Source organism: Thalassophryne amazonica, chromosome 3 (assembly GCF_902500255.1).
Source record: "Thalassophryne amazonica chromosome 3, fThaAma1.1, whole genome shotgun sequence".
NCBI classification, from domain to species: Eukaryota; Metazoa; Chordata; class Actinopteri; order Batrachoidiformes; family Batrachoididae; genus Thalassophryne; species Thalassophryne amazonica.
This window is the reverse complement of record NC_047105.1, coordinates 105,266,827-105,293,634: the sequence shown is the minus strand read 5'-3', so window position 1 is coordinate 105,293,634 and position 26,808 is coordinate 105,266,827. Positions and strand designations below refer to the sequence as shown.

Genomic DNA, 26,808 nt, shown 5'->3' with positions numbered 1-26,808 from the left:
GATGAAGTCTGCTTGAGTGTCCAATACAATACTTTTAAGACTAACATTGCACCCAAGCAGAGAACAGTTATTGAAATAACTGTAATACAACCTCAAATGGAGTTTGGTGTGTAGACCAAGTCCCAACATCTGGTGTGGAAAAATGAAGCCAATGTGCCAATGTGGAAGTGCCAAATCTTGCAATACCCTGAAAGCCAATTTGTGGCTGGCTTGAACATGTCAATCGCCTTAGATTGATCATGTTAAAATCCCCAAATTTACAGCAGAAATAAGCATGATTCCAGCACCTGGTAGAAAAATGGTTTTATACTCTCTCTCTCTCTCTCTCTCTCTCTCTCTCTCTCTCTCTCTCTCTCTCTCTCTCTCTCTATATATATATATATATATATATATATATATATATATCAAGAGAGATCTTTCATTCTATGTCTGTATGTACAATGACAATAAAGGCTCTATTCTATTCTATTGTATCTATATGTATCTATATAGATATACAGTTCATCCACAGAGTATTCACAGCATAACAGATTTGAGTGAATTTACTTTAGCTGACATGAATGAAAGTGGATTTGGATAACATTAAGAGTCAGGATTGGTGAAGTCGCTCTCCACAGTTTCAGTCACGGTTGCAGCACCATTTGAAACAGATTGTAAGTGACAAGCTAATGACTGGCTAGTCGGAGCCTGGCGGGCCAGAACCTAGTCCACGAGAGAAACAAGTAAAGTGGAATTCGACCTGTCATTCTCCTCTCTTTGAGAAGTCTTTTATAACACATTGAGTGAAAACACACACTGCTCAGCTGCTGTATAATTAATACGAGGTCTGTCAATAAAGTATAGGTCCTTTTTATTTTTTTCAAAAACTATATGGATTTCATTCATATGTTTTTACGTCAGACATGCTTGAACCCTCATGCGCATGCGTGAGTTTTTCCACGCCTGTCGGTGACGTCATTCGCCTGTGAGCACTCCTTGTGGGAGGAGTCGTCCAGCCCCTCGTCGGAATTCCTTTGTCTGAGAAGTTGCTGAGAGACTGGCACTTTGTTTGATCAAAATTTTTTCTAAACCTGTGAGGCACATCGAAGTGGACACGGTTCGAAAAATTAAGCTGGTTTTCGGTGAAACTTTTAACGGCTGATGAGAGATTTTGAGGTGATACTGTCGCTTTAAGGACTTCCCACGGTGCGAGACGTCGCACAGCGCTCTCAGGCGCCGTCGTCAGCCTGTTTCAAGCTGAAAACCTCCACATTTCAGGCTCTATTGATCCAGGACGTCGTGAGAGAACAGAGAAGTTTCAGAAGAAGTCGGTTTCAGCATTTTATCCGGATATTCCACTGTTAAAGGAGATTTTTTAATGAAAGACGTGCGGACGGGTCCGCGCGTTGGGACGCAGCCGGCGCGGTGCGGCGGCACAGGAAAAACACCTCCGTGTTGATAACCATTTGTAAAATCCAGGTGGCTTTTGATGGCTTTCAGTGGAGTGAATATATGAGAAATTGTTTAACAGCTGGACATGTTCCAACTTGTCCTTAAGGCCTCCAACAGAGATGTTTTTCCTTTGGCGGAGCATCGCAGCGGCTGCGAGCCGACGCTGCAATCCGTCCGCACGTCTTTCATTAAAAAAATTTCCTTTAACAGTGGAATATCTGGATAAAATGCTGAAACCGACTTCTTCTGAAACTTCTCTGTTCTCTCACGACGTCCTGGATCAATAGAGCCTGAAATGTGGAAGTTTTCAGCTTGAAACAGGCTGACGACGGCGCCTGAGAGCGCTGCACGACGTCTCGCACCGTGGGAAGTCCTTAAAGCGACAGTATCACCTCAAAATCTCCCATCAGCCGTTAAAATTTTCACTGAAAACCAGCTTAATTTTTCGAACCGTGTCCACTTCGATGTGCCTCACAGGTTTAGAAAAAATTTTGATCAAACAAAGCGCCAGTCTCTCAGAAACTTCTCAGACAAAGGAATTCCGACGAGGGGCTGGACGACTCCTCCCACAGTTTTTGAAAAAAATAAAAAGGACCTATACTTTATTGACAGACCTCGTACACTACTTTAAGTGTTTGATCACCACCACCCTTGTTTCCTTACCAGTTTCAACCATTATTTCCTTCACTGTGTTTAAAGTTTGACTGTCACACAAATCGTTCACTTACAACCCACAATGAGCCACCATGAGAAACGTTTCTCAAGTTCTACTGTCCAATACTGTGAACAGAACTGGACAAACTTGAAGTTGTACTAGTTGTAGCAGAATGTTGCTTGTAGCTTGTTTTATTACTGGTAAAGCTCGAGAAATAGATGTTTATGAGGCATCTGGAGGCTGTCCCCATCTGTAAAATAAATCTATGCAGTTCAAGGCCATTGTGAGAGTTTGTGTTTTTGCTGATGGTCGTGAAAAATAAAGGCATATGTCCTTTCAGAGCTGGAATCTCATCAAAGAGACTTTATGTTGATCCTTTATGTGTGTGTGTATGATTTTTTGTGCAGCACTATGTCCTTAATTCTGTGTGTGTGTGTGTGTGTGTGTGTGTGTGTGTGTGTGTGTGTGTGTGTGTGTGTGTGTGTGTGTGTGTGTGTGTGTGTGTGTGTGTGTGTGTGTGTGTGTGTGTGTGTGTGTGTGTGTGTGTGTGTTGTGTTGTTGCTCCCTAGAACATTAGTGTACTTGTACAATTTGTTCGCAAAGAGACGTATAGTGCATCCAGAAAATATTCACAGCGTTTCACTTTTCCCACATTTTGCTAATTCCAAAATGGAGTAAATTAATTTTTCTCTCAAAATTCTACTCACAGAACCCCATAATGACAACATGAAAAAAGTTTTTGTTTTGAAATTTTTGCAAGTTTATTACACCCTTTGCTCAGTACTTTGCTGATGCACCTTTTAAAGCAATTACTGTTGTGATATGGGCATGAACTAGGTCTAATTGAACCCCAATTAAGCAGGCAAACAGGACACACACTGAGTGTACAAAAAAATGTCGATCGCCTGGCAAATGGAAAGACGAGTACTTGAGACTACAAACATGAGAACTAATGAGTGACAGGTGCAGGACAAGTGAAAACGGAAGTGCTGACACATGAGGAGGAACTAAAGCCCCTTTCACACTGGGCTTGCTTGCATACAGTTGCGTTGTGATGCGTATGGAGTACTCTGGAAAATTACGCACATTTGACGTAGTCCCTGTGTAGGCTGGTGTGTGATGGTACGTGACTGCATTCCTAGTCTTGCTTACAGTTGCATATGGTTGCATACTGTACGAGGTCTGTCCATAAAGTATCGTACCTTTTTATTTTTTTTTAAACTATATGGATTTGATTCATATGTTTTCACGTCAGACAAGCTTGAACCCTTGTGCGCATGCGTGAGTTTTTCCACGCCTGTCGGTGACATCATTCGCCTGTGAGCACACCTTGTGGAAGGAGTGGTCCTGCCCCGTTGTCGGATTTTCATTGTCTGGAAATGGCAGAATGATTTGGGGTTTTTTTTCCATCAGACTTTTTTCAGAAGCTGTTAGAGACTGGCACCTGGAAACTATTCGAAAAATGTATCTGGCTTTCGGTGAAAATTTTACGGACTTCACAGCTTAAAGCTGTACTACCAGACCTTATTCTCTGTGAAGCCCGTAAAATTTTCACCGAAAGCCAGATACATTTTTCGAATAGTTTCCAGGTGCCAGTCTCTAACAGCTTCTGAAAAAATTCTGATGGAAAAAAAACCCAAATCATTCTGCCATTTCCAGACAATGAAAATCCGACGACGGGGCGGGACCACTCCTTCCACAAGGTGTGCTCACAGGCAAATGACGTCACCGACAGGCGTGGAAAAACTCACGCATGCGCACAAGGGTTCAAACTTGTCTGACGTGAAAACATATGAATCAAATCCATATAGTTTAAAAAAAAATAAAAAGGTACGATACTTTATGGACAGACCTCGTATGCTTACTGCCACATATATAGTCCTCGCCGCTATTTTTCTGCCACTCACAGTCCACTCCTGCCTACGTATTGAGGGCACTCACATTTCCAGACGTACAGCGGGACACAGGGCTTGTAAAATCAGATCACAAAGTTCAGAGTCCATTGTGTGTCCAAAAAAAGTAGAAAACATTGCCATTTAAATTCACATACTTAAACATTACGCTTCTTGTTTCAGCATGCAAGAGAGAGAGAGAGAGAGAGAGAGAGAGAGAGAGAGAGAGAGAGAGAGCTGTCTCAGGTCCTGAAAAAAGAGCAGAGAGAGACAGCGCTGTGTCTTTCTCTGCTCTTTTTTCAGGACCTGCTGCTTCTCTCTGGATTTTGAAAGAAATCCAGTTTATGAATTGAAAGAATGTAACCATGTTTTCTGATGATTGGATTACTGAAGTGCATAAACGGATGCATCTCTGCTGTAGACCAGCTCATGCACACGCAGTGGCTCATTCAGCCAGTTCTATCAGCTGTTTTAAGCACGCACAAGCGCTACGGGCTGAGTTTCACCGCACACTCATGCGCCTGTTCAATCATCTGTTTTAAGCACGCACAGGTGCTGCAGGCGCGGATCATTTGATCACACACTCGTGTAAAGGTTAGATTACCTGTTCTGAGCACACACGTCCGCCAGTTCAATCATCTGTTGTAAACAGGCACAGACGATGTGGGCTGTGTGGATCATGCAGTCACACGCACATGCGCCAGTTCAATTACCTGTTCTGAACATGCACACATCCACCAGTTCGATCACCTGTTGTAAACACGCACAGGCACTGCATGGATCATGCAGCCACACATGCACTATACCTGCTCCAGCTGATTCACTCTTAATGCATGCACTCAGTTTTTGGATGTGTACAATTGTACAGTGTAGATTTGCATACAGTAGCGCAGTTTTGTGCAGACCTGCTTAAAAACAACATGCTTTGTGCATCCAACGCAGAAAATAATTTAACATGTTTAATTTCTTGCATCCGCCTCGCTTACGCCTCAGCATACTGCCACGTAGAGGAGCAAAAAACTCAACGTAGAGCAGCTTAAACTCAGCGTAGAGCTGCATAACTCAATACTGCAACTCCACGTTGGCCCCGGTGTCGCAGACCGAACGGTCCGCCCCTAAAAATTGGTCCACCTTTTGCATCTGCACATGCGTCATTTCAGACCACAGCAGCTCGTCTGAGACAGAGTCTCTTCACCAAACCAATCAAATGGATTAATGGGATTATTAATCATCAGATGTTAAAGGTGAAACCTCTTAAATCATTCTAAAGTCAGTTTTAAGTAGAAATGAGGCCGTTTTAAGCAGAAACGAGGCAAAAATCCATGAGGCTTTGATCGATTCTGCCAGATTATATGATGAAATAATGCTCAATTTATGTAGAAATGACTGTTGTACTAAAGCTTCAGATATCTGTCGCTGAGATAGATTATGACTGGAGTGCAGTTTGAAGCAGAAACGAGGTGTTAATACATGAACCACATCATCGCGGGGGACCAATTTTTAGGGGGACCGTTGGACGGTCTGCGACACCGGTGTGAAAGGGGCTTAAGGAAACACTCAGAGAAGTAAACAAAGCAGACATCACAGGAAGTGTTGGAAATAACTCTGATGCAGCGATACAGACCAAAACAAAAGATACACCAAATCCCAAAAACAAATGTAGACAAAACCATAAATCCATAACTAAACAAATGAGCAGGGAGCCACAAGAGCCACAAATGAATCATAACGCCATAGGTAACAAAAATCAACACGACCAAGAAAATATAGAACATAATGCAGAACCAGTTCACCGATCACACCGATAAACCCACATCCAAAACCATCAGCAGCGAGTGACAAATCACAGAGACTAACAATAAACAATATGAATAATCAACACCAGGAAGGACCACGGACGGAGGAGATAGACACCGGGGGACACACCCACATGCACACACTGAGCGAAACTGGACACACGCAATTGACACACACCAGACCACACAAGTCACACCTACACATACGGGATCCACCCGACAGACATTCATTCAGACAAACGCCAGACACAGAGATGAAGCAAGAAGGCAGACACGGCCACGCATACCCACAGCTGACTGATGGGACACACCCACACATGCAGACAGGCAGGAAGAACAGAGGTGCACAACAGATATGACCCAAAATGTCACAGAATAAATAAAAAAAGCCCCAGATCAGACAGCCCACAACAAATTACAGCCTCAAGTCTTCTTGAATATGATGCCACAAGCTTGGCGCACCTATCTTTGGGCAGTTTGCATATTCCTCTTTGCAGCACCTCTCAAGCACCATCAGGTTGGATGGAGAGCGTCAGTGCACAGCCATTTTCAGATGTCTCCAGAAATGTTCAGTGAGATTCAGGTCTGGGCTCTGGCTGGGCCACTCAAGGACATTCACATAGTTGTCCTGAAGCCACTCCTTTGATATCTTGGCTGTGTGCTTAGTATCGTTGTCCTGCTGAAAGCTAAAGCGTCACCCCAGTCTGAGGTCAAGAGCACTCTGGAGCAGGTTTTCAACCAAGATGTCTCTGTACATTGCTGCATTCATATTTCCCTCAATCCTGACTAGTCTCCCAGTTCCTGCTGCTGAAAAACATCCCCACAGCATGATGCTGCCACCATGCTTCACTGTAGGGATGGTGGCTGGTTTCCTCCAAACATGACATCTGGCATTCACGCTAAGGAGTTCAATATTTGTCTCATCAAACCAGAAAAATTGTTTTGTTTTGAAAATTTTGCTCTCATGGTCTGAGAGTCCTTCAGGTACCTTCTGGCAAACTCCAGGTGGGCTGCCATGTGCCTTTTACTAAAGAGTGGTTTCCGTCTGGATACTCTACCATAAAGGCCTGGTGGATTGCTGCAGAGATGGTTGTCCTTCTGGAAGGTTTTCCTCTGCACAAGAGAATTCTGGAGCTCTGACAGAGTGACCATTGGGTTCTTGGTCACCTCCCTGACTAAGGCCCTTCTCCCCAATCACAGCCAGCGCTGAGAAGAGTCCTGGTGGATCTGAATTTCCATTTATGGATGATGGAGGCCACTGTGCTCATGGGGACCTTGAAAGCAGCAGAAATATTTCTGTCTCCTTCCCCAGATTTGTGCCTCGAGACAACTCTGTCTCGGAGGTCCACAGACAATTCCTTTGACTTCATGCTTGGTTTGTGCTCTGACATGCACTGTCAGCTGTGAGACCTTATATGTAGACAGGTGTGTGTCTTCCCAAATAATGTCCAGTCAACTGAATTTACTCCAGGTGGACTCCAGTTAAGCTGTAGAAACATCTCAAGGATGATCAGTGGAAACAGGATGCACCAGAGCTCAGTTTTGAGCTCCATGGCAGAAGGCTGTGAATGCTAATGTACATGTGATTTCTTTGTTTATAAAAATCTGAAAAATACTTTCTTCACATTGTCATTATGGGGTATTGTGTAGAATTTTGAGGAAAAAAAAACACATCAAGGCACCATCTAAAAAGTCTACGCTCTTGTAGGAGTAAAATTTTTGTAGTATTTAAAGAAGAACTATGCAACATTTTTACCATTATTTTACAGTTTGGGAGGAATTCTAATTGCTAAATGACTTGTTTCATAGCAGAAAACTAGCCTTGCAACCTTAGCAACACCGACCCAGAGTCTTTTGAATGATAGTGTCAGGTGTCATGAGAAACGTGAACTACTTTATGGCAATCCACCAACAGTGGCCTTATTTGTCACATATTCATCACGTGCAGAGCCAGCTAAAAGCTAAAAAAAAAATGTTGTGAGAGGAATAGAAAAAGAGTGTGTGACCAAGCGAGGGGTCAGGCTTTCTCGGACTAATGAGAGCTGAAAGATAAAGAAGCATGCAAAACAGACAGACCTGGCGTTCTCAATGCAGCACTTGTAATTATATTGGAATAAACTCTCTATTCTCTGTGTATTTCTGTCTATTTCTTGACTTGATTGCGTTCGCCAGGCTGTGTTTAAAGCAAATGCACATGGAGAGCAGGGCCGGCAGTGAGTTTTTATAATATATGTTGCCCCAAGGGCAGCACAGTGGCTTAGTGGTTAGCACTGTTGCCTCACAACGAGAAGGTCGTGGGTTCAATTCCCGTGGTCTTTCTGTGTGGAGTTTGCATGATCTCCCCGTGTTTGCGTGGGTTTCCTCGGGGTGCTCCGGTTTCCTCCCACTTCCAAAGACACACGGGTTAGGTGGATTGGAATCTTTAAATTGTCCGTAGGTGTGTGTGGGGGTGTGTCTGTGTTTGTTTGTCTGTTTGTGGCCCTGCGACAGCCTGGCATCCTGTCCTGGGTGTACCCCGCCTTGCGCTCTATGGCTGCTGGGATAGGCTCCAGCCCCCCGCGACCCTTAATTGGACTGAGCGGTAGAAGATGAATGAATGAATGTTGGCCCAAGCTGTAGGGGGAGCTGTGCATGGGAGAATGCTATCAAAGAAAATGATAAACCAGAGAAAAACTGACCCAATTTGCATAGTATTATTATTACGTATTGTTTTACAATACGATGTGTGAAGGACATTTAATCTTAAAGATTAAAAATTATTAAAAATGATTGAAATCATTATATTTTTTAGGTCCGCCGTGTGAGGCGAAATTATTATGAAATATTAAAATTCACTAGCAAATCAGGCCCTTCCACATTTCTTCTTCTTCTCATTTCCCACTCACTCATGGATGGCGTTTATGACCTGTGACAAGGTGATTTGACACCACAGTGTGACAGAAATGTGGTGTAAATTTGGCTAAAACTAGGAGCCGAATACTGACACTCTGCTCTGACGTACATTACAACTGGACGTTTAATAGTCGCTCAGATTTTTGTTTCACCATTTCTGTGTTAGTAGTGTATGAATGCTTCATAAATCTAACTTGCAGCGAGTGTGCATGTTTCTACATGTACACACTGTTATTTCATCTGTCCTTTGGTACCGATACACCTGCGTCTCCTTTCCCATTTCTCCTGGCTTCATTGAAATTGTGAAGTCAGAAGGCTGATGGTGTCTACAGACAGTTTTAACCTCATGAAACTAACCTGAGCAGCTAAAGATGATCCACCAGGTGCCGTTTCGTGCTGAGGTTCATAAAATAAGACCTTGGATTTTTATTTTCCTGGTCAACAATAGTTAAAGTTTCAAAAGGTCATTTCGTCCTCAAGGACACCAGCTATCATGCTCCTCAACTGAAGTATCCCTAATAAATTCATGAAGCACTGAGTTTGTGTGTACACCTGTAAGGCCAGAATGTGATCCCACCAATGCGTTTAGAGATAACTGAAATAAAAGACTGATATTTGAACTGCACGCTCACAAACAAACTGATATCTCATTTGTTGATTTCTGGAATTAATCAGCCTTTGACTGCTGTAAGTGCAAAATCCTTCAAAAAGTCAGAGTGTGAGTCTCTTGTGGCTTATCGATGCCTCCATATGGCCACTTTGGAATCACTTTCCTTACAGTCTGCATCATTGTGTTTTCCTCCGACAAAGCACATTCCTTTTGGCTCTGACCGTGTGGCCGAGCAAGCTTGGAAGGTTTGCAGTGGTGTTTGTGCTAAAGCTCTGTGGTGAAAATGGAATAGTGTAGTCCACACTCCAGAGACCGAGAGTGCATATTTAATTTTGTTTTGCGCTTATCAAGCCCGGTTGTTCTGCAGGGGAAGAGGAGGCAAGCAAGGAGGAGAGGAACTGAACACTGCTTCAACCCCACAAAAATGAAGCCATTAAAGAGAATAGCAGCTGGCAGTCACACCATAAACAAGTTAACACTTCACAAGAGGAAAGAGATAATTGTCTGACAAAGAGAGCACTCTCTGTGTGTTTGTGTGTGTGTGTGTTCCTCTGTAGCTTGATAAATCCCCGTAGTGAAGGACATGTATCCTATTGCGCTGTGATTTCTTCTTCTGGCACTGCAGCTGTCATCAACTTTCCACTAGGCTTGTTTCAGAGGGGAGCTGTTTCAGATTGCAACATAATGAAGATCATTAGCCAAAGATTATTCCTACTGCTGCCTTAATTACATACTTATCTAATAGCTTGTTAAACAGTTAAATTTGGTGAATGTGCACAATACAAATTAATGGGTAAACAATTAATTGAACAAATTCATTAGTTCAAATAATGAGTTTTGTATGAGTTGACAGTGTGGAATAAAACACTTCCCTAAAGGCGTCATATTGCGCAAAATCAGTTTTTATCTACTTTTTTTTACAGTCAAATATAGTTGAAATTTCACATTAAACATCCTCAAATTCCCACACTTCTATGTGTTTTTATGTAGGAAGTATCTGGTTCTCAGCAAAATTTTGTCCATTAAACTCCTCGTTGTTGACTTCTGTGACATATGTAAGGGTCCCGCCACACATTGCATGAATGTGGCTGAATTGCACATGAAGCAGGAATTGTATGCAATACGAGTAAAATCATAGCTGCTTCCAATGCCTCATACCTGTTGCTACAACTACGTATTTGTGCACACCAGCAGAAGACAGAGTGTGCACTGTGAGAGCCCATTCGAACCCTCTCGTGGCAGGTGTCGGACAAATTCCAGGTGACACACATGAACATCTACACAGCGTGCTTGGCACTTAGAAAATGTGTGGCCATTCGCATTATTAGCACGAAAACAGTCAACAGACACTCACTTTCAAGCTGGATGTGAAATTTGTCTAAGTGCCCCACGACTGTGGAGTTGCTGAGTACACGTGGTGTGCCAGAGTGTCGGCTCCCCCCACAACACATGGATGCGTGTGTTTCGCACGCCCCCCCCCCCGCAGGTGAGGTGCTTCTCATCTGATCACAGAGTGACACCTTGGTCTGTGTGCTGACCGGACAGGGGGCGTGGCTGGCTGTCAACAGCAGCTGTTGAAGCATCTCTGCTCCTGGATGTCACAGCTGCAGAACACGTACCGTGTTTTGACGGACACGCACGTGTGTGTGCTTGCTGTCTTCATATGGAAATACATAAAAACATATATCGCTTTTGCGATGGGCTGGAGAGCACACACATTGACAGGCTGTCCCAGCTGAAATCAACCGTCAGTTCATGTGGACACACAGTAGGCGATCTGAATGTCATGTGTGTTTGACAGGACACGCGTTTCCTGTGAGCGTCGCACCACAGGACCATGTGACAAGCCAACAGTGCAACAAATATGTCACTTTCAGCCACGTATCAGTAGAAATACGCTGTAATAAATGTTGTTTGGTCAGTTATCACGTCGCTTTTTTCTCTTTTTAAAAAAAATACATTTATCTCTTTGTTGATTTTAGCCATTTCACACTCCTGTTTTAAGACAGTGATTATAGTGCAGTGCTAAAGTTTCTGTTTGGTAATCAGAGCTTTTATAAATTACAGGTTCACATCCTATGGATGGCATATATTTTGCTTTTTTTCACAGCAGCTATGCGATGTGGTTACACATGCTCCAGCTGCTGGCACTGTGTTCCCGTTGCTACAGTTTCATGCATGTTCATGCACAATACTGTCGCATGCACGAAAGCGTTGCAGCGGGATCGTTCAGGCCTGCCCGTAGGCTCGATGTTTTCGTGGTTTGCTCATACGAGCTCTTCAACTGTGATTCGCACTGATTTGTCTTTATTTGTGGTATGTGTGAAGGGGTCCTAACAGAAGTCCAAATCTGAGGCCTTGTTACAGTTTTAGACATACCCACTGAGACCTGAAAAGGGCATTTAGAGACATGAAGTTCTTTTTTTTAGTCTGTTGCATCACCTCATTGTCAGTGTATTTTTGTCTCCAAACTATAATCCCTTGAAACTGGATTGGCTCACATGTCTCTTTTGTGACATTTTATAACTTGTGTTTGTCAACAAAATGGGAAGATTTAGATTTAGGATTATCTTGTCCATAACAAAATGAACTAAAGCAAGACATTTTATGACATTGCAATCCTGATATAAATCAAATGGAATCACACAATAGCATCTGGGCTAAAATGTTAATCCTTCACTTCCCAGTGATGTCAAACATCAAGTTGACATCTATGCAATTCCATCCATCCATCCATCCATCCATTTTCTTCTGCTTTATCCGGAGTCGGGTCGCGGGGGCAGCAGCTCAAGCAAAGCCGCCCAGACCTTCCGATCCACACACACCTCCTCCAGCTCCTCTGGGGAAACCCCAAGGCGTTCCCAAGCCAGCCGAGAGATGTAATTCCTCCAGCGTGTCCTGGGTCTTCCCCGGGGCCTCCTCCCAGTGGGACGTGCCCGGAACACCTCTCCAGTGAGGCGTCCAGGGGGCATCCGGAAAAGATGCCCGAGCCACCTCAACTGACTCCTTTCGACGTGGAGGAGCAGCGGCTCGACTCCGAGCTCCTCCCGAGTGACCGAGCTCCTCACCCTATCTCTAAGGGAGCGCCCAGCCACCCTGCGGAGGAAACTCATCTCGGCCACTTGTACTCGCGATCTCGTTCTTTCGGTCATGAGCCAAATCTCATGACCATAGGTGAGGATCGGAACGTAGATCGATCGGTAAATCGAGAGCTTTGCCCCCCTACTCAGCTCTCTCTTCACCACGACGGTCCGATACAGCGACCGCATCACTGCAGATGCTGCACCGATCCATCTATCGATCTCACACTCCATCCGTCCCTCACTCGTGAACAAGACCCCAAGATACTTAAACTCCTCCACTTGAGGCAAGGACACTCCACCGACCTGAAGAGGGCAAAGCACCTTTTTCCGGTCAAGAACCATGGCCTCGGATTTGGAGGTGCTGATTTTCATCCCGGACGCTTCACACTCGGCTGCAAACCACCCCAGTGCACGCTGAAGGTCCTGATTTGCCGAAGCCAACAGAACCACATCGTCCGCAAACAGCAGAGACGAGATTCTGTGGTTCCCAAACCAGACCCCCTCTACACCCTGGCTGCGCCTAGAAATTCTGTCCATAAAAATAATGAACAGAACCGGTGAGAAAGGGCAGCCCTGGCGGAGGCCAACGTGCACTGGAAACAGGTTTGACTTACTACCGGCAATGAGAACCAAGCTCCTGCTGCGGTCGTACAGGGACCGGATAGCCCTTAGCAAAGGACCCCGTACTCCCGGAGCACTCCCCACAGGGTGCGCCGAGGGACACGCTCGAATGCCTTCTCCAGATCCACAAAACACATGTGGACTGGTTGGGCAAACTCCCATGAACCCTCGAGCACCCGATGGAGCGTGTAGAGCTGGTCCAGTGTGCCGCGACCAGGATGAAAACCACACTGCTCCTCCTGAATCCGAGGTTCAACCATCGGTCGAATTCTCCTCTCCAGTACTCTGGAATAGACCTTACCGGGGAGGCTGAGGAGTGTGATCCCCCTATAGTTGGAACACACCCTCCTGCCCCCCTTCTTAAACAGAGCGACCACCACCCCGGTCTGCCAATCCAGAGGCACTGTCCCCGATCGCCACGCGATGTTGCAGAGGCGTGTCAGCCAAGACAGCCCCACAACATCCAGAGACTTAAGGTACTCAGGACGGATTTCATCCACCCCAGGAGCCTTGCCCCCGAGGAGCTTTCTAACCACCTCGGTGACTTCGGCCTGGGTAATGGATGAGTCCGCCTCCGAGTCCCCAGTCTCTGCTTCCTCTTCAGAAGACGTGACGATGGGATTGAGGAGATCCTCGAAGTACTCCTTCCACCGCCCGACAACATCCCCAGTCAGGGTCAACATCTCCCCACCCGTACCGTAAACAGTGCTGGTGGAGAGCTGCGTCTGCCTCCTGAGGCATCGGACGGTTTGCCAGAATCTCTTCGAGGCCGACCGATAGTCCTCCTCCATAGCCTCCCCGAACTCCTCCCAGACCCAAGTCTTTGTCTCTGCGACCGCACGGGCTGTGGCACGCTTGGCCTGCCAGTACCTGTCAGCTGCCTCTGGGGTCCCACCTACCAACAAAGATAAGTAGGACTCCTTCTTCAGCTTGATGGCATCCCTTACTTCCGGTGTCCACCACCGGGTTCGGGGATTGCCGCCGCGACAGGCACCAGAGACCTTGCGACCACAGCTACGAGCAGCCGCATCGACAATGGAGGTGGAGAACATGGTCCACTCGGACTCCATGTCTCCAACCTCCCCCGGGATCTGGGAGAAGCTCTCCCGGAGGTGGGAGTTGAAGGCCTCGCTGACAGAGGGTTCCGCCAGTCGTTCCCAGCAGACCCTCACGATACGTTTGGGCCTGCCAGGTCTTACCGGCTTCCTACCCTCCCAGCGGATCCAACTCACCACCAGGTGGTGATCAGTCGACAGCTCTGCCCCTCTCTTCACTCGAGTGTCCGAGACACGTGGCCGAAGGTCAGATGATACGACTACAAAAATGATAGCGCCAAATCACAGCAAAGCTGCCTCAAGGCACTTCACACAAGTAAGGTCTAACCTTGCCAACCCATAGAACAAGCACACAGACGACAGTGGTAAGAAAAAAACTCCCTCTGATCATTTTTAGGAAGACACCTCAAGCAGTCCAGACTCAAAGGGATGACCCTCTGCTGAGATCATACTAATAAAAAAGATTTTTAACAACACAGAGGAACATCAAATTTTTGAGAATTATTACCTCCACACAGATGCCCAGGACAGCACCAGTTGGTTGGGGTCTTCAGATCCGGTCTTCGAGCATAGTCCGTTTTGCAACTACCATAGTAGACCTTCATTTGTACTCATGGGTGTAGCCGCACAGACATCGGCACCACGGGGAGGGATTGTCCACACCTTCAGTAGATGTTTCACATGAATACTGCAGAAGACATTGAAGTTTTATTTTGTGCTTTAACTTAAAAAAAAAAAACATTTCGGACTGTTTTCATCGGGGGTCACTACAGCAGGCCAGATGTTGATTTTGCACAGGTTTCACAGCAGCTCTTTAACTGTCCTTTAATTAGACTTGAAATTAACTTATATGTACATTACCAGGGGACTACCCAAAAAATGCTTTTTTTTAATGCTTTTTAAAAAAGTTTTCCAAAAGTTTATTTTAGAAATGTTTATTAATGACTAGCATGCCCATCTCCTTTTTTCTTTCTCGGGATTATGTTTTTTTTTTTTTGGCTAAAGACAGATGTCATGCAAATAACAAACTTTGATGATATGCAAATGCAAGAAGATGGTTTTGTTTATTTCTGATGACAGTGAACAGATGTTTAGAGGGACGTGTGCAAAATGTATGTTTTCATTCAAAGCACACTATAAGACCAGAATTTGGATTTAAGGGTGTAATTTGAGTAAAGCACTTAATTGTTTGAAGAAAATGAATAATGGATTAAAAACCTGGGTTTTACAGGAGTGGTAAATGTCCATGACTCATGGCCTCATGACCCAGAGTTGAACTCACAGGCCTGGGGTTTTTCCAGGCCTGTGAATGAACTCATTGCACGTGTATATTGAAAAAATTATGTCATTAATAATTGTTTTGTTTGGTGTAAAATTTGCTCAATTTGGGTGGAGACATTGACCACTGAGATGTATAAAAATGATTGTCATCCTTTGTGTATTCAAAGCGGCCCTGGTGCTTGCTGTTTTACAGGGACTCTGTGAGCTACTTCCTTTTGCTGGCAAAATAAAAACTGTTGCTTTCAAATCAAATCAAATCAATTTTATTTATATAGCGCCAAATCACAACAAACAGTTGCCCCAAGGCGCTTTATATTGTAAGGCAAGGCCATACAATAATTACGGAAAAACCCCAACGGTCAAAACGACCCCCCGTGAGCAAGCACTTGGCGACAGTGGGAAGGAAAAACTCCCTTTTAACAGGAAGAAACCTCCAGCAGAACCAGGCTCAGGGAGGGGCAGTCTTCTGCTGGGACTGGTTGGGCTTTGAGAATGATTCTCTCTGACTTTTCTGGACAGCATTAAGAAGATATTTTTAATAATTGAGCACAGCTAAAACACTTAGACTCTCGTCTGGTGACCAGGGACTTTGTCCTAAGTCTCCACAATAGTTACCACATTATGGGTTTGTATGCCATACGTTTTATGCGAGATGCTGTTCCTGGTGCAACTCTAGATGTCTAAGTAAACGGAGGTATCCTGATGTTGTGAATATGAGGCGAGTGTGTTGCCACTGCACCGCTGTGTAATATTGTTAAATAATATTATGCCCTATTTAATACCAAATTTAATGCCAAAGTTTGGGCACCCCTGATAATTTTCATGATTTTCCTTTATAAATCATTAGTTGTTTGGATCAGGAATTTCAGTTAAATAATATAACATATAGCAGATGAACACACTGATATTTGACAAGAAAATGAAGTTTATAGGATTTACAGAAAGTGTGAAATAATTCTTTAGGTGCATAAATTTGGGCACCCCAACAGAAAAAAATACATCAATATTTAGCAGGTCCCCCTTTTGCAGAAATAACAGCCTCTAAACACTTCCTATAGCTTCCAATGAGAGTCTGGATTCTGGTTGAAGGTATTTTGGACCATTCTTCTTTACAAAACATCTCCAGTTCAGTTAGGTTTGTTGGTTTCTGAACATGGACAGCCCGCTTAAAATCACACCACAGATTTTCAATAATATTGAGGTCTGGGGACTGATTCCATTCCATTCCAGAATGTTGTACTTGTTCCTCTGCATGAATCCCTTAGTAGATTTTGAGCAGTGTTTAGGGTCGTTGTCTTGTTGAAAGATCCAGCCAAGGCGCAACTCTGTCACTGATTAATTAACATTGTTCTCAAGAATCTGCTGATATTGACTGGAATCCATGTGACCATCAACTTTAACAGTACCTGCACTGGCCACACAGCCACACGGCATGATGGAACCGCCTCAAAATTTTACTGTAGGTAGCAAGCATTTTTCTTGGAATGCTGCTCCCATGTTGCCACTCATTAGAAGAGATGCAAAGAGGGGAAACATTTGCAAATGGCCACCTTAAATCAGACATGAGGTCAAATACTTTGCATTGTATTTAAATACAAATACTTTAGATTTTCGAATTCCAAATACAAATACGTTGTACTTTTTCAAATACAAATACTTTATATTTTGAGTATTTCAAATACAAATACAAATACTTTCTATGAACTATAAACAACAAATAAACACAAAAACTGATAAACCGGTGACAATTATTGTGAAAATAGCATGACCAAATACTATTTATAAGTAAAGGATTGAATGTTTTATCACAAATTCACTATTATAATATCACAGGCAATAATCAATCTATCACAATCTATATTCAACACGGTGTCACAGAGATTCCCAAGTTTGAAAAGCATTTGAAAAAGTATTTGTAAAAGTATTTGGAAATACAATTTCGATGTATTTGAAATACAAATACAAATACTTTGAATTCAAAATCAGAAAATACAAATACTCCGAAAAAATGTATTTAAGTATTTCAAATACAAATACTTTTGTATTTGGCCCCATGTCTGCCTTAAATACCCTTTCTCATGACCTCCTTACACACGCCTGTGTAAGGAGGTCAAGGGTCAATGAGCTTACCAAGCCAATTTTGTATTCCAGTAATTAGTGCTAAATGTATTCAAATTAATAAAATGACAAGGGTGCCAAAATATATGCACCTGCCTACTTTTGTTTAAATAATTATTGCACACTTTCTGTAAATACTAGAACCTTCATTTCACTTCTCAAATATCAGTGTGTTTGTCTGCTATATGTTATATTTAACTGAAATTTCTGATTCAGACAACCAATGATTTATAAAGGAAAATCATGAAAATTATCAGGGGTGCCCAAACTTTTGCATACAGCTGTATAATTTTAACTTGACTTTTAACCCTCATTAGGACACTACAGGACACGTCATGATGCCACCAGAATTTCTTGTTTTTTAATACTATTAACCCTCTGGGGTCGACGCTGTTGTATACGACGACCAAGACCAAGCTTTACTAAATTATAAATAACTTTTGAATGATATGAGATAGAAACTTACATTTTTTTTTGCTGAAAAGTTAACTCTGTGGACTCTCGAGCCAGCCATCGGCCATCTTCGTATTCCTCATAGAAGCTGTGTGGTGATGTGCGCAATGTGAGTGTCCAATCGGAATTGGTTCACCGTCACATGGTTTTCCAAAATCCAATCGTAGGGCAGATTTACATCACGTGAAAAGCCAAAGATTGTTTTCAGGAGTGATGTGTTACTAGATGGCCCGTTTGAATAGCTCCAATGAGTACATACTATTAGTACATACTCAGTGCACCCTGCACCATTACGCACAGCGATCAGTGAAAGCAGCAGCACACGGAGAGCCTCTGATGACAATCTCATGTGCTCAAACAAAGAGTGTGTAACTATCAGGATTGCTCCACTAGTTTGCATGTGAATGTTACTGGATAACTCTGTTGCTTTCTCTGCTTAAAGCTCTGTTTACCATATCAATGGACAACAAAACGCATAGACCATTTTGTATATCTTGTTCAAAATGTGCATTTGTGTTTATTGTTTGAACCTTTCTGTTGTACAGACTTTCACACACGACCTCAAATTACCTTTATAAAGTGTTTTGTAACTACAGGTTGACATAGATCTTGATTGTGGGATGCAGGGAGAGCTGTTAACAGCAATAATAAAACATTTATGCCAGGCGAGTGAACTGTCCAAAAAATGCCCTCGGACCCCAAAGGGTAACATGCTTTTATTTATATTCTTACAGATATCTGTCATATAACTTGATTTCATCACTTTGCAACTAATTTGACAGACAACAAAAGACTTTTGAGTACATGGCTGATAAACCACATTTCATTTTGAAACACTTTCGAGATTTTTTTTTTCTCTTTTTGGAACACAAATTTTCAGTATGAAGACTCATCAGCTACTCTGACTTTCTACAGATCATCTGATGCAAATGTCCTGAATACAAACTGCTGTGGTAGTTCATATCAGTAGTTATGGTAAATTGACACAGAGCTCAAACTTGTGCTATGGATACCATTATATCAACCTGTGGTCCAACTGGACCCCATAAGAACCCCATAAGAAAAATATTATGGAGCCCACAGTACTTAATGAAAGTGGACACAAATAAGTAAAACTGAAGACATCCGTACAGGTGACAACATGTTTGTTCTGAATATTTTAGGCATAATCTTGCTCAAAGTCCATCAATATAACAAATGTGCAACCAGTAGTGACCACATAACCTCCTTGGAAAACACAAACATGCTAAAATATTGAACATGGCTCAAGCTAATGTTATCTCAGTACATCACTTTATTATTTCTGCTGAAACAGCCCCAGTACAATGTTATTTGTGACCAACCATTCTTTCCTGTTCTTCCTGATATCACACCACCTGTCTTGTTCATTTCATCCCTTCTTTCTGCTCTCTAGTTTTCTGGAGAAGTGCCAGAGAACAAGGTAAATGTGGTGGTAACCAATTTGACAGTGGTAGACAGGGATCAGCCACACAGCCCCAACTGGAATGCTGTCTACCGAATCGTCAGCGGAGACCCTTCCGGTCACTTCACCATTCGCACGAACCCTATCACCAATGAGGGGATGCTGACAGTTGTCAAGGTACAGTGATGCTGAGCAATCAACTTGCCATCCTACTTACAATATTTCTGATGTTGTCTGTAGATGTTAAATACTGAAGATGAACAGCTTTTTCTGTTGATGAGTCATTTGGTCTCAGTTGTTTACTATAAGTTATGTTCTTAGACATAATTAGACCATAGCTACAAACTAATATCTCAATTAGCTACATATATTTTCACGATTCCTTTGGTTATTAGCATTGTCAGTCTCACTATCTCCATCCTCATTGGTCCTCCTGTAGGCAGTGGACTTTGAGATGAACCGAGCCTTCATGCTGACAGTGGTGGTGTCCAATCAGGTCCACCTGGCCAGCGGAATCCAGTCCTCGCTTCAGTCCACAGCAGGAGTCACCATTTCTGTCCAAGACGTCAATGAGCCTCCCATCTTCCCTGTCAACCCCAAAATGATTCGCTTTGAGGAGGGAGTGCCAGCAGGGACCACCTTAACTGTGTTTGGTGCCCAGGACCCTGATCATTTCATCCATCAGACTGTCAGGTATGAGTATCAGGACCACCCCAAGTGCCTAAATTATTATTCAAAAGAAGAGATGAAAATATTAATAAATCTCAAACAAAAAGTAATCCACAGATTATTGGTCCCACAATGTGAAACACATGGGGATTATAAAAACAGATTCAAAATGTGGTTAATCTGAACACACCCAAACCCTGAACCCTGACATTATGTGCCATAACTAATCACGTTCACATTTTACAGTTCAAACTCTCTCTCATCATACAAAAATTTTCTTGTGATGAGAGTGATAACACATCACATGATAAGAGTTGATAGCTGTCATAGAACACAGTTTGTAATCTTCATGGTATTATAGTTCTGGTATTTATCCTTTGCGTATTATTGTCTGTGCTCCCACATTAGATTATCTCTGGTGCGTACTTTAGTTTGATGTCTATTCCATTTTTGCTCTTGCTTCATGTCCTGTTATTGGCCTTATGAGTTCACATGTCCCTGCACTTCCATGTTTGGTTTGTTTGGTTTCTTTTGTTTTTTGTCTTAATAACCACACACAGAGCATTAACGTTGTCATCAGATTATCCAGATTAGTTCTGACTTTCTCACGTTCTACTTCCAAGTGTATTCCCAGTGTTATGCCTCTCTGCAGACACAAACTGTCATTCTGAGTTTTGCTATTCATTGTCTGTGCACCTGCCTACTAACTAGGCAAAGGGAACTGATCTGCAGTTGGTCTTGTCTGCAGTTTAGAGAACTCTTGCCCCACATTTTAATACTCCAGTGGATAATGAATCAGTTTTTAGCTTCCTTCATTATGGTTGTCTGCAGTGGGGTCCCCTGTCTAGCATTTAAAATAGGGAGTCACACTAATCCTCTCAGGTCCATTCTGGTAGTTGATATATTGACAAACACAACCATGACCCAACAGCACATAAACACGACAAATCAGATCTAACACGACTGAATGAAAATTGGCTTTAAAATAACTTGATTTGTAGGCTAAGTCTTGACTTTGGAGAACTACCACATTTCCATGATTAAATACTTGACCTTAAATACGGGCCCGCCTCATTTAATTTCTGGGTCAGAACTCTGCTGGAAAAAATAAACGCTTGCCTTCAATAAGCGCGGGTCTTGTTCAAAGGCCCGGTCATTTATGTTAGCCATCAAATGTCTCTGCCTAGCTGATTGTCCGTATGAGCAGTCGCGGCCGAAATGGCAACGTACCTCCTGCTCCAGCGTTTGTGCTGATGTACAGTATCCCGGAAATTTGACTGTGGAGGGAGCGACCCCTTCTCCTAGTGATGTTGGAAAAAGAGAGTACAATTCCTAAACCATTGAGACAAAGCCGCAAGCTGTTGCATTTGCCGAAAAAAAACAGCAAGGTATGTACAGTTTACAATTAACTTTTCCTACATCCAGTGCGGAGTATTGCCTTAAAATCCTAAAATGAAATGGCATGCCATGGTGTCAATTGCAGAGGAACAACGGTAGGTGGTGCACCGGTACGGTTTTGATTTGGACAGCGTTGATTTCTTAGCATCCCATTATAAGAAACTGGGAATGTTTTGCTAGACGTGACATGACAGATGTAAAGCAGCTGTCTTTGGTTCACCACAGCCAGGGATATGTGTGAAACTTAGAAATTACAGTGCAGGCAGCAAAGCACAGTTTGTTAATATTTGCCGGTGTCACAGACTGAACTCCCCCCCCCCTTTTTTCTGCTTCAAACTGGACTCCAGTCATCATTAACAACATCAGCAGAATGAACACACCCCCCCCCCCCCCACCCCCCATGACACGGATTACGGATTATCACCTTTTTTCTGCTTCAAACTGGACTCCAGTCATCATCAACAACATCATCAACAATCATTTCCACATAAATTCAGCATTATTTCATCATAAAAGCATCGAAGCGTCACAGAATTTCACCTTGTTTCTGCTTAAAACTGACTTTAGAATGATTTAAGAGGTTTTACCTTTGTCATCTGATGGTTGATAATCCCATTAATCCACTTGATTACTTTGGGTGAAGAGACTCAGACATCTCAGACGTGCTGCTGTGGTCCAAAATGACGTATGTGCAGATGCAAAAGGCAAACTGATTTTTAGGGGCGGACCGTTCGGTCTGCGACACCGGCCTTGAATATGAGCCTGCCTCAATTAGGTGTCGGGTCTACACACGGTTTGAAAAAAAAAATGACACCCAGGCTATTAATCAAGGACATACGGTAAATAGACGTGTGAAGACCTGTAATCAACACCCTGACACCCTTTTTGGTGCATTCGTAAGTATTTTTTTGTCCATATAGTGAACACTGGTAGTAAAAAAATGGAGTAGCAAAGAATGTAATTCCCAAAAAAATGCAAAGTCAACAGCACAGATGCAACGGTGATGTAAGAAATGCAGAAAGAAACTTGTGTGATGGTGAGTGTGTGTATATCGAGGCAGTGCGGTTATTTTAACCTGCCTTTAGGAAATTTAATGCCACTTTCTTTTATTTTCAAGACACTAAATGAATGGTCCTTCCTGGTGATTTGTAGTCAGACATATCTAATACTTTGTCCACCTCCGCTGTTTGAATCCACCAGTGTTTAATCCAAAATCTCCAGAGTTCGTCCCTCTACAGTGACATTTTCCCCTGACCCGTCGGTCCATGCGCCGGGCTTCAGTTAGCCTTCTGTTGCCAGGCGACTGGTGTGAAGAGGTCACTCTGTAATGAGTTGCAGACTGTCTGCCTGCCCTCTGTAGATCCCTGTCTTCTCGTCTTTCTTCTCATCGACCCTTTGTTTCATCCTTCCTAACTGGGATGACGCACAGCGGGCCTCATGTCATCCAGGCATCGACCTAGCGTGACAGAAATTCCCACATGTCCGCGAAGGTCCAGCTACACTGTTCCACTTCGTGCCCAGCTCCAGCAGGAAAGATTGATTTTTCTTAATGTCAGTAAGAGGCCTTTCCACCGAGGACCCAGTGGAAATGCCAGTAATTTGATCACTAGAGAAAAGATGGAGTGCTAGCTGCAGCAGCTTCACATCTTTCAGCTTCTCTTGCTAAAAAGGCATGCCATGCAAACTAAGTGGACTGAGTTTAAGGCCTTTGAGAGACTTGGCGCCTCTTTCTCCTCGTTTTTCTCATCCCTCCTTCTCTCCCCCCAACACCCCCCACCCTGTCATTTACTTCTGTCTGTCTGCGCGTCTGTTCTTGATGGGAGCTCAGAGCTGCTGTTTTCTCCAAAGCAGCTTGCCAGCAGACACTCAGCTCATGCTCAAACAGCCTCATCTCTGCAGCTTGATTCCCTTTAGGTGACCTCGCTTGAACTCTTCCACAAAAGACACAGAAAAGCACAAGCTTAGACTCACAAATGCACATGAAGGAGCGCACACACAAAAGGGCTGAGTGAAATGCCTGTAGATGTGCACTGCATGGGAGAAAAGGGAACATTCTTACTATTACACTTTTGAAGAAAAGAAAGAGAAGATGAAGATGTGAGGCTGACATTGCTTTTCTGCTGATTTTGCTGTGATTTTGAATAGTTTGAAGTGAATCCTTTTTGGAAGTAAACATTATTGGCCTTGAAGAATTATACTGTTTTTGTGATGTGAGGGTGATCATTTCACACATAACACTATTGAAGCCGACTACCGCACGAAGGAGGAATTGCATGCCATTCAAAAATCTGAGCTGCCTCCAACGCCTTGTACACCTGTCGCTACAATAGGGTACCACAGTCTTGTTTGAGGGCGAGCGCTAAAGGAGTAAAATATGATACATATGACGTAATTTCTCTACTTCGGGGGGACCAACCACGGCATTTTCAATGGGTTTTGGGGCAAATTACACACAAACAAAATGAAAATGCAAAAAAAAAAAAAAAGCGGGCAGTGCGGTGGGAAAGTGGACATGTGTTGTGGTTTGTTTATGATCCGGAGCTGAAACATGTCAAGGCGGTTTTGCAGGTAAGAGAACGGAGCAACTCTGGTTTGCTGTGTAGGCTAACACTTACCGACACGACATCTCCTACTCGCCTCGTCATCACTTCTCCGCTAGGAACCGAAAAAACACTTTTCTGCTTTGGTGATTGCAACTGATAACAAAACAGTACACCATTTTTCCATGTGAAGTTATGCTGTCTAATATTGCATAACGGCATGGAGGTACCCCAAGTGGTCAAATCCCGCGATATCACACAGGGTTCAAATGAGACTGCGGTACACTATTATTTACGCACACCAGCGGCTGAAAGACAGAGTGTGTGCTGTGACAGCCCATTCGATCCTTCTCGCGGCAGGTGTCGGCCAAATTCCAGGTGACACACACGAACGTCCAGCAACGCTCACTTGACATGAGGAAAGTGTGTGGCCATTCGTGCTGTTAGCACGAAAACAGTGAGGAGACGATCACTGTCAAACTGGATGTGAAATTTGTCTAAGTGCCCCCACGAGTGTGGCGTTGCAGAAAAACAGGACACACGTGGCGTGCCAGAGTGTCGGCTCCCCCTGCCACCCGTGTGCCATGCATGTGAATTGCGTGTGTGTTGCGCTCCCCCCCACCTTCTGCAACACGTGGTGTGCCGGGCTGGGGGTAGCGCACTTGCATGAAGTACTGATTTGGATGTATAGTTGGGGAGCAGCGAGCCACATCAGAGCGCACACAGCATGGTGAGCCGCCTCTCAGCTGCTGACCAGAGACTCACTGACAGCTACAAATGATGGGTCAGTGCACACAACATGTCACATTAAAAACACAGAAACCACAGCCAGGTATATTAACCCTCTGGAGTCTTGGCTTTTTTGGGTGTTGTTTTTTTTTGGGGTACTTTTGGTTTAACCTTCATAATTTACCTTAAAAAAAAAAACTGTTTACCTATCCTTGTTTGGTGTCATTTTTTTCAGCACAACACAACACCTGTGTGACTTTACAGTTTTTCTTTCATTCTGACATACTACATCAAAACATAAAATTTGAATCAGAAAAAAAGTTATTTTACTGTGAAAACCAGAAATATTTTTAAGGAACCATTTTCATAACTTGTAAATGTAAATATAAATTGTGAACTTCAAAAATATATGTACAAATGTAGCATAAACAAAGTTATACACAACAATTCACATTAAAATGGAGGAAATGCTTCAGGCATTTATTTATTTATTTATTTATTTATTTTTCTGTGGCTATTTACATGCAGTAAGATGCCACACAGTTTATATTTTTGCCACTCAGAAAAACAATTCCTGTTCAATGCATATCAGAAGCTCCAAAGATTTGTACAGATATTCCACCTCAATATCCATGTGTATTTTTCCCTAATTCCTTGTTTCTGTAGCATTTTTATTGGTATTGGTACAGACTGTCCTGACTGTGTTAGTGGTGAAAAAAAAAACAATAGAAAAAGGTGTTTTGGACTTGGGGGGGGCGGGGGAGAGTCTGTGTGCTACAACCGCTTAATTAGGTCATGTGACTTTTGATGTGAGGGCCTTTCATTTGACTCCAGAGGGTTAATAAGTACTACACTACCTATATAAACAAATACTTAACAAATAACTAAAAAAATTATCACATAACACAGAAACAGAGTGACACATTAATGTGTGCACTGGATGGACAGGGGGCGTGGCTTCCGACAACAATAGCTGTTGAGATCTCTGGTTCTTGATGAACCAGCTGGGGAACACATACTGTGTTTTGACAGACATGAACTAACAACCGTCCACTATGAAGTGCGTGTGTCTGCTTGCTGTCCTCACATGGACATCCATAAAAACATATATCACTGTTGCGACGGGCTGCAGCGAGCGCACGCATGGAGCGAACATTCGCAGGCTGCCCCAGGTGAAACGGACCGTCAGATCATAATACGCACCAGGCGATCTGAATGTCAGTCACCCACGTGTGCTCTGTTCCACATGACACGGTGTCTGTGGACATGATAAGATCGAACTGCTTCATTCATGTCATTTCATGACTGTACGTCTATGACCATGGGTCATCCACAAAGGAACAGACTGTTCATACTTGTATTGTCTGCTTGATAAGAGGGATTCAATAAAATGCGGGTTTTTTATGGTGTGTGGTTTTATTTTTTCTCCACAACAGAGGTGTGATGTGGTGCAACACGTTCCAGCGGTTTTGTTTTTGTTTCCTCTACAAAAGGGGCAATTATACCACATTTTGCACCATGATTAAAGACTTTCTCTTCATCTACATCATCTGGTTTTTCTTTTAAAAAATATGTTTATCTCCTTGTTGATTTCAGGCATTTTGCACCTGTTAGGACAGTGATGGTAGCGCAGTGGTAAAGTTTCTGTCTGTTAATCAGAGCTCCCGCGGGTGGCATGTATTTTTTTTTTTTTTTCCACAGCAGCTGCACAATGTGGTTCCGACGCTCCACTTGCTCACACTGTGTTTGTGTATTTGGTTTCATGCACAAATGTCCCTCATACTTTATTTACATCAATTATTAAATAATACAAACAGTATGGTACTCTATGGTAAATATGTGTGGTGCAGACTGTTTTCAAAAACTGGGTGACCATGCAAAATGGAGACTACTGAAGGAAGCCACCAAAGGAGGTGGTTGTGATCTGGATCAAACATAATTATGGTTGAGTTGATTTGCAGAATGAAAATGATTATTTGTTTAAGTATTTATTTGGAATGATTCAAACTTTGAGACTAATTACAGGAAGTACAAGCTAAATAGGCTTTCGCTACTGTTATCACTTGGAGCTAATCTCATATATTGCATGTGAAGTTGTTGCTGGTGGTAATAAAACCATAATAATACTACTGCAAATGCAAGAAAATGAACTGAAATTAACT

General features: G+C 43.1%; 1 protein-coding gene across 2 annotated transcripts in view; it reads left to right on the top strand.

The window, feature by feature from the left end:
• The window catches only part of cdh4 (cadherin 4, type 1, R-cadherin (retinal)), a 1,030,104-nt gene that overhangs the window by 927,013 nt on the left and 76,283 nt on the right, over positions 1 to 26,808 (top strand). For both annotated transcript variants that reach the window (XM_034167231.1, XM_034167233.1), the window contains exons 10-11: positions 19,302 to 19,487; positions 19,750 to 20,003. In XM_034167231.1, the coding sequence (XP_034023122.1) occupies positions 19,302 to 19,487; positions 19,750 to 20,003 (440 nt within the window). The remainder of the gene's footprint in view (positions 1 to 19,301; positions 19,488 to 19,749; positions 20,004 to 26,808) is intronic.